At 45.0% G+C, this 13958-nt stretch overlaps 1 protein-coding gene across 1 annotated transcript in view; it reads left to right on the plus strand.

The window, feature by feature from the left end:
- The first annotated feature begins 4010 nt into the window (after positions 1 to 4010).
- Positions 4011 to 13958, plus strand: part of LOC146989216 (uncharacterized) — an 18083-nt gene continuing 8135 nt past the window's right edge. Inside the window, exons 1-2 of the mRNA XM_085775181.1 lie at positions 4011 to 4371; positions 11948 to 12044. Of these exons, the coding sequence (XP_085631307.1) occupies positions 4042 to 4371; positions 11948 to 12044 (427 nt within the window). The 5' untranslated portion in view covers positions 4011 to 4041. The remainder of the gene's footprint in view (positions 4372 to 11947; positions 12045 to 13958) is intronic.

The following is a 13958-nucleotide window of genomic DNA, read 5'->3' on the forward strand; positions in this document are numbered from 1 at the left end:
ATTTCCTGTCTTACATTATTGGACCAACTGATTAATCCAGGTGTGTCTCACCTCACAACAATGGTCAGACACACCTGGATTAATCAGTTGGTCCAATAATGTAAGACAGGAAATAAACGGGGGCGGCAGTGGCTCAGGCAGTAGAGCGGGTCGTCCAATAATCAGAGGGTTGGCGGTTCGATTCCCGCTCTCTGTCGTAGTGTCCTTGGGCAAGACACCTAACCCACCTTGCCTCGTGTGCATGCGTATGAATGATCATGGTGGTGGTCGGAGGGGCCGTTTGGCGCGAAATGGCAGCCACGCTTCCGTCAGTCTGCCCCAGGGCAGCTGTGGCTACACACGTAGTTTACCACCACCGGTGTGAATGTGGTATGAATGAATAATGGTTACTGTACGCGCTTTGGGTATCGGGTAACGGTAGAAAAGCGCTATATAAATGTAATCCATTATTATTATTATTATAAACGAGCTGGCTTATTTCAGGAAGTAGTGGAACTGTGCATAAAGCCCATTAAAGGTAACGAACCTACTGCTGCTATGACTATAGGGATTATGGCAATGGGGCAATTTGCCAAAATGTTGAACTACCCCTTTAAATTAATGAAGTTATTTTGTCTGTGTGTGTAGAGGGGCTGATGTGTCAGCAGGAGGCACTGTGACACAAGATCTGCTCTCAGAGATTTAAGGGAACCTCTTTAGATTCAGATCAGGTCAAAGTGTTTAGAGCACTGTAAAAGAGAGTAACGACACCACCATTGACTCCCGTGGTAAGGGTTTAAGGGTTTAAGGGTTTAAGGGTTTAAGGGTTTTGCGCCCCTAGTGGCAGGATATGGGTTTTGCAAAAGCGCCCAGAAAACCCATTCACTCCAATGTATGTGTGTTGCCCACTTGCTTGTAAATTGATGAAAACGGCCGTGTTTTTGTTTTTAGGTGTCTTGGTCATATCAATTTATACTTATAATTTGTTTATTACAAAATGTAGATTGAAACATTAATGTAGACAACTGTTTTTTTTGTCGTTGTTGTTTTTTACTCGCCTATGTGTTAATGCTTATCTGTAAAGGGTCCTCAATGATACTATTAACGTGGGTGATCTATAAATGTCCTTAAAGGTGTACAGAAATGGCCGTTTGTCCTGTTTGTCGCGCCGAGTTGTCACGAGCTGCAACACGAGTTTACCCGAGTAAGGAAAACGAATTTGATTGGTCGTTATCGAGCGGGCGGGATATTCAAAGCTTGGGGCGAGACCGAGCTCCGTGTGTGTGTGTGAGTGTCTCAGACGTTTGAATGACGGATGACGGATCCAATATTAGTGGCGGATGAATCGTGTACAGGCTGACGTATAATCTGTGCGCCTGCATTATCCAATGCGAAAAAAAAAAACACACTTTCATCCCGGATTTACTAAAAAATAGAATTTTGCACCTACATCGTCTGATAGATGAGTTATTACACTAATTGTATGACCCAGAGTGGGCTTAAATTCAAATTTCTTTTCTGTACACCTTTAAAGCAGAAGTAAGCGATATTTTTGTGTTAATATAAGTCTTAAATAGTTATATCTTCCGACAGCAATCACTTACATAGAGTGTTTGGACCGAAACACGGGTCTGTCAGTCACTCTGCTCTGCTCTGAGCCCAGGAGAAAACATTTATCGTATCCTACAAGTTTTATCCAATGAGGAGAGAGAACGGCATGAAGAGCTGTGTGTGCAGCCAAGGGATGCGCCTCAATGTGGTGACGTAGGGACGAGGACCAATAGATCCATGACGAGGGCGGGGGCTGCTAACTCCATCAGCTGACAAGACGTTATGGTGCGTTCAGGGCAACCCGTAACTCGTGTTTTTCCGACCTGTGAAGTCGTACCAGTTCGATCTGGTACGACTTCACGGGTCGGAAGTTACGAGTGGCCGTTATAGTGACTTTCACAGGTAAAACAGGTCGGAAAAACACGAGTTACGGGTTGCCTGGAACGCTACAAAGTCGTAAGTCGTGACTTGAAGCTGTAATTTACGGTTTCAAAAGCCTGCCTGGAACGCAGCATTAGCCAAAACGACCGGATCGCTTACTTCTGCTTTAAATTACTGAAAATACCACACTTGCTCATTCACCAACAATGCAGAGTTGTCAGTTCTTGGGCGCTTTTGCAATAATACCCATATTCCGCCACCAGGAGGCGCTTCCATTGGACCAATGTGTATTCTTACTCTCTTTTACACTGCTCTCACAACTTCACACACAAACACACGAACACACACCTTCATATTCTCTGTGTGTGTGTGTTTCTCTGCTGTTTCTAATTCTCAGCTCGGGCTCTGTTTGTCTCGTAGCTCCGCCCCCTCAGGGTGTGGTGCTGTGGGGGGGTGAGAGGGGGTTGTAGAGGGGGAGGGGGGGGCGCGGGCTATCCCTGGATGATGAGTCAGGACCTGGACCAGAACCAGAACCAGGACCAGGAGGAATGTCAGATGTTTATGGAGATGTTGTTTGGCTGTTTGGCAGGAAGCTCCGCCCACTGAAAACACTCTGAGCCAATCAGAGGCTCCGGTGGGGGGGGGGGGGCAGCAGCAGGGGGGGGGCGGGGCTGTGCCAGCTGTGTGCCAACATCTGGCCAGAGGTTAGGAAACACTGAGAAAACAGTTTACTGACTGTTCACAAAACTATTCCAGTCCTCCACTCACTCACTCACTCTCTCCTTCTCTTTCAATTAGTCATCACTGTCTCTCTCTCTCTCTCTCTCCCTTTCTCTCTCTCTCTCTTTCTCTTTCATTTCATCATCACTCTCTTTCTCTCTCCCTCTCTCTCTCCCCCTTTCTCTTTCATTTAGTCATCAGTGTCTCTCTCTCTCTTCCTTTCTCTCTCTCTCTCTCTCTCTCTCTCTCACCCTCTCTCTTTCTCTTTCATTTCTTCATCAGTGTCTCTCTCTCTCTCCCTTTCTCTCTCTTTCTCTTTCATTTCTTCATCACTCTCTCTCTCTTTCTCTCTCTCTTTCTCTTTTATTTCTTCATCAGTGTCTCTGTCTCCCCTTTCTCTCTCTTTCTCTCTCCCTCTCCCTTTCTCTCTCTTTCTCTGTCATTTCTTCATCACTCTCTCTCTCTCTCCCTTTCTCTCCCAGTTCTTCATCCTTGTCTCCCTCTTTCAATTCAAATTCAAAATTCAAATTCCCTTTTTCTCTCTCTGTCTTTCATTTCTTCATCAGTGTCAGTCTCCCTCTCTCTGCAGAGGATCCACATATTTTCAGACGGAGTTCATCCAGGTTCACGAGGAAACAGAAAGACTCAGTGTTACACACACACACACACACACGTTTGTATGGCTATCTTTGTGAGGACACTCATTGACATAATGTAACCTAACTTAAACCTAGTTATAATAACCTAGTTATTATAAAGTCTTAACTCTCAAACAGTCATTGGAAGACGTCTGAGAAAGTGTCCTCACTTTCCCAAAATGTCCTCACTCTGATGGTTTAAAACTCAAACTGGTCCTCACATGTGTAGCTGTACAAGCACACACACACACACACACACACACACACACACACACACAGACACACCTCTCACACATAAATGAAACTTTCCATGTGAACAGTGTGTGTGTGTGTGTGTGTTGTGACTTTCCTGTTGCTCCTCTCTGTGCAGCAGCAGGAGGAGGAGGAGGAGGGGGGTGAAGGGTGAGGTTTAGGGTGTGTAAAGGCAGTGGGAGGTGGGGTGTGTTGGTCCTGGGGGGCGGGTAAGGCCGTGGCGGCGGTGTGGGGGGGGGTGTGGCCTTGTGTCATGTGCAGCCCCTCCCTCCCTCCTCTCTCTCCTCTCCTCTCCCGTTTTGCTGCAGCAGCTTCACTTCAGTTTCAGTCTGAGCGTCAGAGGCAAAAGCAGCTGCTCGTCCGTTCTCCTCAGCCTCCAGCCTCCAGCCTTCGTCTTCTCCGTCTTCTCTCCTCCTCCTCTTCTTCCTCTCAGGTGACCCCCCCTCAACCTCAACCTCAACTTCAACCCCCCCCAAAAAGAAAGAAAACTACCACCTTCACCTCCAACAACAGCTCCCAGATGGCGGCCGCAGCCTCCAAGTCCTCGCAGAAGGCCAAGAACGCGGTGCTGGCGCTGCTGCTGCTCTGGTCGCTGGTGGCGCTCGTCATCATCGTGGTGTGGTCGACGTCGCCGGACTGGAAGGGCGCGGCGCAGTGCCACCGGGAGCTGGAGGGGGCCAAGGACACGCTGACCGAGTCCCGGGCGACGTGGAGCCAGAACCAGGCGGCGCTGGAGGAGAAGGTGGAGAAGGAGCGGGAGCAGGCGGCGCTGAAGGACGCCGAGATCCTGCTGCTGCTCGGACGCCTCAACGCCACCAACGCCTCGCTGGAGCTCAGCCGCCTCGAGAACGTGAGTGACATCTGCAAAAACTCAAACTCTTTCCAAGAAGGTTTATTTCTTGTCAAAGTGTCTCATTTCTAGTCAAAACTAATCTCTTTCCCACTTAAAATAAGACTCATCACCTTAAAAATGAACTTGTTTTTAGATCATTCAATCAATCAATCAATCAATCAATCAATCAATCAATCAATCAAACACTTTATTTGTCCCCAAGGGGCCATTTTAAAAGGCATAAAGAGCAGCATTAGGACAAACAAGACATCACACAACATAAAAACATTCACAAAGTGCTTCAGTTAAAAAATTCTAGCAGCCGTCAATTTCAAAAGTGCTCTGTGCATCATGTTAAAGTGCTATGTGCATTCAGTCTGACAGGGGCTGGGCAATGTTGTTGAGACAGGGAGGGGTCATTTTCACTTGTTTCAAACTAATTTTCATTTGAAATAAGTAGAAAAATCTGCCAGTGAAAGCAAGTTGTGTTTGTGCTTGTAACAAGGAAGAAAAACTTTTTCTACTTATTTAAAGTGGAAAATTTGCTTAAAAAGTGTCTAAAAACAAGCTGCTTTTTATGTGATGAGTCTTATTTTATGTATAATTAGATTTATTTTGACTAGAAATGACATTTTGACTAGAAGTAAGACAAATATTCTTGGTAAGATTTTGAATTTTTGCAGTGTGTGTGTGTGTGTGTGTGTGTGTGTGTGTGTGTGTGTGTGACCTGTCAGGTGTCTGTCTGTGTTGTTTGTCTTTATTTTGAAAGGATGACACGACAGGATGTCAGTGTGTGGTTAGTCTCTCATGTCGTCTCCATGACAACGCAGGATGTGTCCCCATTAGCGACCGACCGGACGCTACATGATGATGATGATGATGAGGAGGAGGAGGAGCTATTGTGGTGTTGTGAATGTTCAGTGTGTGTGTGTCTCAACTAAAACTAGAATAATGTAGTAAACTGAAATAAAACATTTAAAAAGATGACAATTTTTCCAAAAACAAGAACTAAATAAAAAAGAAAATAAAAGAATGAACAATTCAGAACAAACTCAAACTAAAGTAGAGTCAGATAACATCAGCTTAGTTGTAGTTTTCTTGTCGATGTCTAAAGCTGCAGGAAGAAAAGGCCACAGCTCAATATGGGACGACTTGGAGTACGATGGGAACATTATGGGATGGATGCAACTAAAATGGAACAAGTTCATCTTCAGAGGTCTGACAGAGGCTTTCTCCTACAACCTGAACAACTACGACTAAGACTAAAAAAACTACAACTAAGGCTAAGATGAAATAAAAACTAAACTAAGACAAATGGTGCAACCCGTAACTCGTGTTTTTCCGACCCGTTCCTATGGTTACCCGTTAGAACGTACAGTCAAACTCGTAACTTCCCACCTGTGAACTCGTACTAGATCGATCTACTCCCAGTTCCCAGTTAGTAACTCGTAACTTGCCTGGAACGCTACAAACTACAGACTGAATAAAAACTACAACTAAGACTAAGACTAAATTTTGAGTTTTTCCTCAGAGGATGTTGTTATGATGCCATGTGAAACCCTTTGAGACAAACTGCTTGTTAAAACGGGCTATACAAATAAAACTGCCTTGCCTAAATAAAACCTAAACTAAGACTAAATAAGACTCAATAAAAACTAAATAAAAACTAGTAATTTCCTCTAAAATAAAACCTAAACTCAAACTGATTCACCACTTGTTGAACTCACTGAAACTAAAAAGGAACTGAAAAACTAATGAAGATTTCGAAACAATAATAACCTTGTTATCGTGTGTGTGTGTGTGTGTGTGTGTGTGTGTGTGTGTGTGTGTGTGTGTGTGTGTGTGTGTGTGTGTGTGTGTGTGTGTGTGTGTGTGTGTGTGTGTGTGTGTGTGTGTGTGTGTGTGTGTGTGTGTGTGTGTGTGTGTGTGTGTGTGTTACAGTTTCCTGGTGAGTTTCACATTCTCACTAAATGAAACTGAAAACAACAGTTTGTTACAGTTACAGTTAAAACCTGTCAGAGGAGATAACCCCACCCCCCCCCCCACACACACAGGAGCTGGAAACACCTCACCCCCCCCCACTCACCCCCTCCCCCCCCGCTCTGTTTCCACTCTGGATGTTTCCCTGCTCCTCCCTAGTATTTGTGGAGAACTGAAACTGACGAGACGTTCACTTCACGTCCAACATTTCCAGCCTCATATTCTCTCTCTCTGTGTGTTGTTGGTTGGAAAAACTGAGTGTTTGCCTTCGACCCCCCCTCCCTCCCTCCTCCCTCGCCCCCCCTCCTCTTCCCTCCTCCCTCCTCCTCCTTCACCTCTGCTCCTTATTTTTTCCTCCTCCCTCCTCCTGTGACGTCTCCTCTCCTCTCTGACGTCCTGTGAACGCCTCGTTCTGTAGAGAGACAGAGGGACTCTCTGCTGAGCCGGGGGGGTCGGGGGGGGTCAGGGGGGAGGAGGAGGGAGAAGGGGGGGGAGGAGGAGGAGGAGGTGGAGTCCCAACAGATCCCCTCTGTCCTGGATTCACCCGGCGTCGACCCAGTGCGGTGTGTGTGTGTGTGTGTGTGTGTGTGTGTGTGTGTGAACTGTGCCTTCATTTACAGAACAAACATGCGACAGACAGACTACAGCTACTACATTACCCACAATCCTCTGCTCCACTCCGCTCCGCGCTGCAGTTTGACCCTGTGTGTTCTGTAAACAGGAGGCGAAACAGCAATCTCTCACTGAGAGACGTCACCGGTCCAGGTCTGGACCCGGGACTGAGTCCACGGCACACAGACCAGAACCTGCTGGATCTGACAGCTGGTTCTAGATCTGTAGCTGGTTATCCACCTTTTTCCGAACGTCTAAAACGTAAACCTGTTTTGCCGGTTTTGCTCTTCCGGTGGAATTTTATGTTTACGTTTCCATGGTTTCGGTAGTCGTGGTAAATGCATGGATTTCTTTTTCTTTTTTTTCAATTAAAATCTGTAAAACGCATGGATCATCACAGCAGCTTTTAACAGTGGATATCACACAAATTGACATCTGTGTTAAAAGCCAGCGTTAATAGATCCATGCATTTACCGCAACTATGACAACGACTGAAAACCATGGAAACTTAAACGTACAATTCCACCAAACCGGCAAAACCGGAAGCCGATTTTGACCATAGATGACGTTCGGAAACTTGTGGATAGAGGGTATGCACGTCACGTCACGGTACTCTGAAGTTGCTGTGGAACGTCCACTGAGTGGCAAAAAGACGAGTGGCAGAGCCGCCAAAGTTTAAAAACGACGCAGTAACGAAGCGATTTCCTCCGAGCCCACACAAGTCTGACATGTCTAGCTTGCTAGAAATCTAGAGGATACGTCTCACTCTGACCGAGCTACGTTCAACAATCTCAATGACGGAAAGTAAATTCACTGGAGCTGTAGGCCTACTTTTTTTTGATGGATCAGCTGTGTTTACAGTTTCAGGTGTCGTAGTTCTGATGTTTAGACAGATAAATTAGTCCTCTAACACATCCTACAGTTTGACTGGTCAGAGTTTTTCAGAATAAAAGCAGCTCGTGTTTTAGTGTCGGGAGTCACTGTCAGGACGACAGTAACAGCTGTAATCTCGTCCCTCTGCACAGGAACAGTGAGCCTGTCAGTCACTCTGCAGGTACCGCGGTCACACTGTGTTACCATGGTTACAGGAAGTGCCAGTGGAGCAGACGGTTTTGGGGAGCTGGTTGTCGATTCCTTTTGACATCAATTTGTTTTGATATAACATATTTTATCCAGTTTATGAGTCCACCGCTATCCGCCAGCACGTTGAGGGAGGTTTGTTTTGCCACTCAGTCCGATTGAACGGGGCGTTGCCGAGGGCAACGTGACGTAAACGCATACCCTCTATAGATCTGTCACACCTGGTTCTGGATGTTTCTCAGCTGGTTCTGTTGTGTTCTGTAGGTCAAGTGTTGTCATCAGAATCTGTCCAGGCCCAGATCTCAGACCCAGTCCTTTGATATTGATTATTGATTATTGGTTATTGGTTAGTTAGTTATCAGGCCCTGACTCTGCACTCCTCCAAAATAAAAGCGTCTCTCCAGTGACAGCAGTGGTGGTTTGTACTGTATTTTTCCCGTCCTCCTTTGAGTTCACCTGAGGGTCAGCTGACCTCGGAGCAGCAGTTGGCTTGGCGGTGGGTTTGTTTCGCCCCCCCCGGTGCATGCTGGGTAGTAGAAAGTTTGAGCTGTGAAAGGTGTGAAGCAGCTGTGACATTTGCAGCTGCGGTGTGGTATTTGGTATTTGGTATTTGGTATTTGTGAGGGCGTGGTTCTGGGTTCTGGTCGGGCTGTTCTGTGGCTTCAGGGGAACTCACTGAGTCACAGTTTATTCATGTTCATCTTTTACCTAAGGGGGGTGGGGGGGGTCAATGGACCAGTTCACTGATGAGGGGCGGAGCTTAGTCCGTCCATCTCCAGACTGAACTGAACTCTGGCATGTTTGTTATATCTCCTGATCAGCAGATTTCAAAATAAAAGCCTTGTTTACTCAGAAGATACCAGTTAGTTACAGATGTGCGAGTCAGCAGCCAATCAGCTGCTCCCCCCAAAACCACACGTCACGTGGACTCGGGTGTGGGTGTGTGTGTGTGTGTGTGTGTGAATGTTTAGTTTAGTTTAGTTTATTTAAAGTGTAAAATCACCATGGTGCAACATGGTCTCGATACACTTTACAAAATTAATTACAATAATAAAAATAGCAAGGTCTCTTTACACAAACAGTTTACAATAAATGATCAGAAAAATACAGGCCAAATAGGCAAACATACTGTGGAGGACAGGAGAAAGAACAAGCAAAGAACGCACAGGGAGATAAATAGGAAACTCAGATTTTGCCAAAACATTGTGTAAGAAGGTGTTTAGTGTCTGATTGTATTAGAAAACAACACTGCAAAATCGCAAAATCTTTCCAAGAGTATTTGTCTTATTTCTTGTCAAAATGTCTCATTTCTAGTCAAAACTAATCTCTTTCCACTTAAAATAAGACTCAGCTCCTAAAAATGTACTTGTTTTTAGATCATTTTCACTTCACAAACTGAAATAAGTAGAAAAATCTGCCAGTGAAAGCAATTTTTTTGTGTTTGTAATAAGAAAGAAAAACTTTTCAAGTGAAAATATGCTTGAAAGAAGTAAAAAGTGTCTTAAAAACAAGCTACTTTTTATGTGATTTTACGTATAATGAGATGTTGTTTTGACTAGAAATGACACTTTGACTTAGAAATAAGACAAATATTCTTGGTAAGATTTTGAGTGTTTGCAGTGAACGTGTTTAAAGGTCCTGGATCACTGGACCTGGAGTCTGGTCCAGGACGTTCTCCAGCCTCCGACTCTGATAAAAACACTGATGTGGTCCTTGGAAAAGGTCCCGGGGTCCTTGAGATTAGAGGGTAGAAGATCGTGGTCCTGGTCTGTGTCAGGGAAACCGGGGGGACGAGGGGGGGCGGGGGGGTCCTTAAGTTGTTTCTACATTAAGTGTTGATCACTGTTTCAGACTTGGCCGTGTGAAGAGTCCAGCTCTATAGTCTCCTGTACATCGCTTCCTGTCATTGTGCAGGTTTTTACTGCTCTTTGATCGTCGTCTTTCGGTGGAGACCCCAGGATTTCCCAGAGGTCTTTTTATTCACACTGCAAAAATTCAAAATCTTACCAAGAATATTTGTCTTATTTCTAGTCAAAATACATCTAATTATACTTAAAATAAGACTCATCACATAAACATTGGAGTGGAGCAAGTTTTTCTTCCTTATTACAAGCACAAAAAACCTGCTTTCACTGGCAGATTTTTCTACTTATTTCAATTGAAAATTAGTTTGAAACAAGTGAAATGATCTAAAAACAAGTTCATTTTTAGGTGATGAGTCTTATTTTAAGTGGAAAGAGATTAGTTTTGACTAGAAATGAGACATTTTGACAAGAAATAAGACAAATATTATAATATTATATAGTTTTTGCAGCCAGGTTTCTGAGAGGGTTCATGTTCCAGATGTTTGAGGAAAAACTCCAGGAAGCTCTTTTAGACAAAACTGTTTGTAAAAAAAAATAAAAATGTTTACTGTAGAAACCTGAAAATGTCTCAGACGTCCTTGAAAACGTTTGACCAGGTTCTCATGGTCCTTGAGACAAGTCCAGGGTTACTGATAGCCAGGGCTCCAGCAGATGTGAGTCTCAGTGCTAATTCAGTACAGACACAGTACAGACGCAGAGCCCCGAAGCTCCCAAACATCAGCAGATATTTGTTGATCCAACTTTAGCTGCTGAGTCTCAGGAAAGGAATGTTTCTAGAGGCTGCTGCTCTCAATCCCCTCAGCTCTCACAGACAACAGACCCGGGCTGGGCTCAGAGAACAGTGCCAACACGGGGCAAACACAGGGCCATCAGAGGGCCAACACAGTGCAAACACAGGGCCACCACAGGGCCAACACACTAATGAGTTAAAGGGGACATATTATGGTAATATCACTTTTTGAAGGCTCTTTAACATACGTATATTTGGGTGTTTGCCTTCCGGCCCTCAAAATGTGAGAATTGACCAAAAAAACTGTAATTTTCAGGCTCCTGAGGTTTTACGACCTGTTCCCTCAGATGTCTTCCAATGATAATTAGTTTTCTAATTTGCATAACCCCACCCCTACCTGGTACCTGTTGAAGGGGCGGGGCAAGGTGAGCAGTGGCTGATTTGCATTTAAAGAGCTGTGATGTTCGATCCTTGGGGTATTTTGACCGAAGCATGTCACAGACATGTCTTTAATGGCGCTTTTCCACTGGCACGGCGTGGCACGGCTCGCTTTTTTTGCTTTTCCACTGGCCCTAGTACCTGGTACCAGGTACCATTTTTAGTTCCTCCTCGGCCCTGGTTCCAAGCGAGCCGAAGCGATACTATAACGTGACGTCAGCCGACTGCCTTCCACTGATTGGGCAGAGCGTCGTCACTGGAAGAGTGCGAGCGCTACGTCCGACATGAGAATCAAACCCGGAAATTTCAAAAACACAGCGGCAACAGATCTGTATCAGACTGTTGTTGTTCCTTCACCCGAGTTAAATGTTGCTGTGTGTAAAACCACTGTGGTCTGTTAACGGGGTGCAGACGAGTGAGTTTGGAGCTGACGAGCGGATCGAAAAAAGAGACACGGACAATGCGGCCCCGCGATCGCCTCCATGATCACCCCCGTGCCGCCCCCGCCCCCACTGAGGAGGAGCTAGGAGAACTCAGCTGTAGTGGAAAAGCACCTTTACCGAGCCGAGCCATGCCGTGCCGTGCTGTGAAAGTGTAGTGGAAAAGCGCCATAAGACACCTGGGAACTATTTTACTTTGTGAAAAAGGGGCGGAATATGTCTCCTTTAAAAGGCCTGGTTTGTCTCGATGAGGTGAGGTCACCTGAGCAGCAGGGGAGGTTGTTGTTGTTTCAGAGTCAGTCAGGAGTCCAGCACTAGTTTTCTTCCAGCTGTCATGACTTTTTACCTTCTCCTCATGTGTCTCTGTTCGTCTGAATCTTTCAAACCGGGGCTCGATGATCAGTAACCTAACCAGTGTTTTCTGTGTGTGTGTTTGTTTCGTGCTGCAGGTCGCCCTGAGCGGGAACATCAGCGTCCTGGAGGAGACGGTGGAGCAGCTGCGTGAGACGGAGGCCAACCTCACGGCTCAGATCGGCCTGCGGGAAGGTAGGAAAACCTCCGTCAGCCTGTGTGCCTTTTATTGTGAGCTGCTTTTTCCTCCGTCGCCACGGCAACCCCTGAGTCATAGTAAACAAACACCACGGATTGGTCGGTTTTAAAAATAACAGCAGCAGCAGCAGCAGCGGGGTGGTGGTTTGTGCGTGCAGAGAGACGAACGGGACGAGTTGGGATCAGAGAGGGAGAGGAGAAGGTGTGAGCAGGAAGAGAACAGGTAGAGGGATGGAGAAAGAAAGAAAGAAAGAAAGAAAGAAAGAAAGAAAGAAAGAAAGAAAGAAAGAAAGAAAGAAAGAAAGAAAGAAAGAAAGAAAGAAAGAAAGAAAGGATAGGAGGGGAAAGGGAAAATGTGATTAACGGGAAAGAAAACAACATTAAAAGGAAACAATGAACAAAGGAAGGAAAGGTGGAACAGGAGTGATGAAATAAAGGAACTAAGAGAAAAAATGAAAGGAAAGGAGAAGAATAAAACCTGAGGGAAAGAAGAGAAGCAAAGGCGAAAGAGTGAAAAGAGGGAGAGAGACCTTCTGTAAAATAAAAAAAAAGCAGAATAAAGAAGGAAGAGGAGAAGGAGGAGAGAAAGTGAAGATGAGAGGAGAAAGAAACTTCAGTTAAAGAAAAGTAAAACTTATTCATACGTTTCTGGAAGAAGAGAACAGGGAAATGAAGGAGAGAAAGAAGGCGATGGAGTGATGAAAGAGGGAAAGAGAGTGTGATGTAAGCGGTGGGTTTCCCTGCGCTGATGATGATGCCGCTACACTAACGGCTCAGAGAGGACGACCACTTCCTGTTGGACTCAACACGGTCCCAGAGTCCAGGACTCAGTGGAAACTCTGAGTCCTGGACTTCCCCTCTGCGCTCTGATTGGCTGAGAGGCGCTGTGAGACTCTGAAAAGTTTTTTTGATACTTTTATTTCTTTTTATTGTTTTTTGGGCAAAGTATAGACCATCAAGCTTGTGGATATCATCATTTGTCCAGGTCATAGTCAGTTATCTCAAGGAAATTTAAATCAAACGCAACTGGACTTGGTTATTTGGGTAACACTTTACTTGAATAGGTTTTCATAAGATTGACATAACACTGTCATAAACATCAATGAATACTCATGACAGCTGTCGTTAAGTGTCATTCGGTAAGTTATGTCACTTTTGATGCAAAGTTGACATTGTTTGAGATGTTTTTGTTATGAGAACTTGACATAATTTTTAAAGTTTGGCGATTAGGTCTGCTATGACAGTTTAGATTGTCTGTATGTCAAGTTGTCAGAACAAAAACATCTCAAACAATGTCAACTTTGCATCAAAAGTGACATAACTTACCGAATGACACTTAACGACAGCTGTCATAAGTATTCATTGATGTTTATGACAGCTGTTATGTCAATCTTATGAATACCTATTCAAGTAAAGTGTTACCGTTATTTGTCTAGGAAGACGTTTCACCTCTCACCCAAGAGGCTTCATCAGTTCATGTTTGCATCTGACCATGAAGCTGAGACCAACGTCCAAGTCCAACGTTGGACCTGCAGTCTCAGCCTGGTCAGATGCAAATACACATTCACCACGCTGTGAGATAATAACAGACCGTTACCAGAGGTAAATTCATGCAAAACCACTGATGCGCGTTGCCTTCAGGGACAGTTTTTCATCAAGCAGTCTCTGAATTTCCCTCTAAAACAACTCTGTCTGGTAACGTTGTGTTATTATCTCATAGCGTGGTGAATGTGCAGCTCACAACTTGTCCACCAGAGCGTTGTGGAGTTGTTGGATTGTGTATTTGATGAGTTTGATGAGGGAAACCAAGAAATCCCATAATGAGCCTCCGTAGCGTAGCTCTGAGCAGCTCACGGCTCTGCTCCGCCGTTCTAAAAAAAAAGCTTGCACCAACCATTGAAGGTAACGAAC

The sequence above is a fragment of the Trachurus japonicus genome, chromosome 4 (genome assembly GCF_045865225.1).
Source record: "Trachurus japonicus isolate A0001 chromosome 4, Traja_1.0".
Classification (NCBI taxonomy): Eukaryota; Metazoa; Chordata; class Actinopteri; order Carangiformes; family Carangidae; genus Trachurus; species Trachurus japonicus.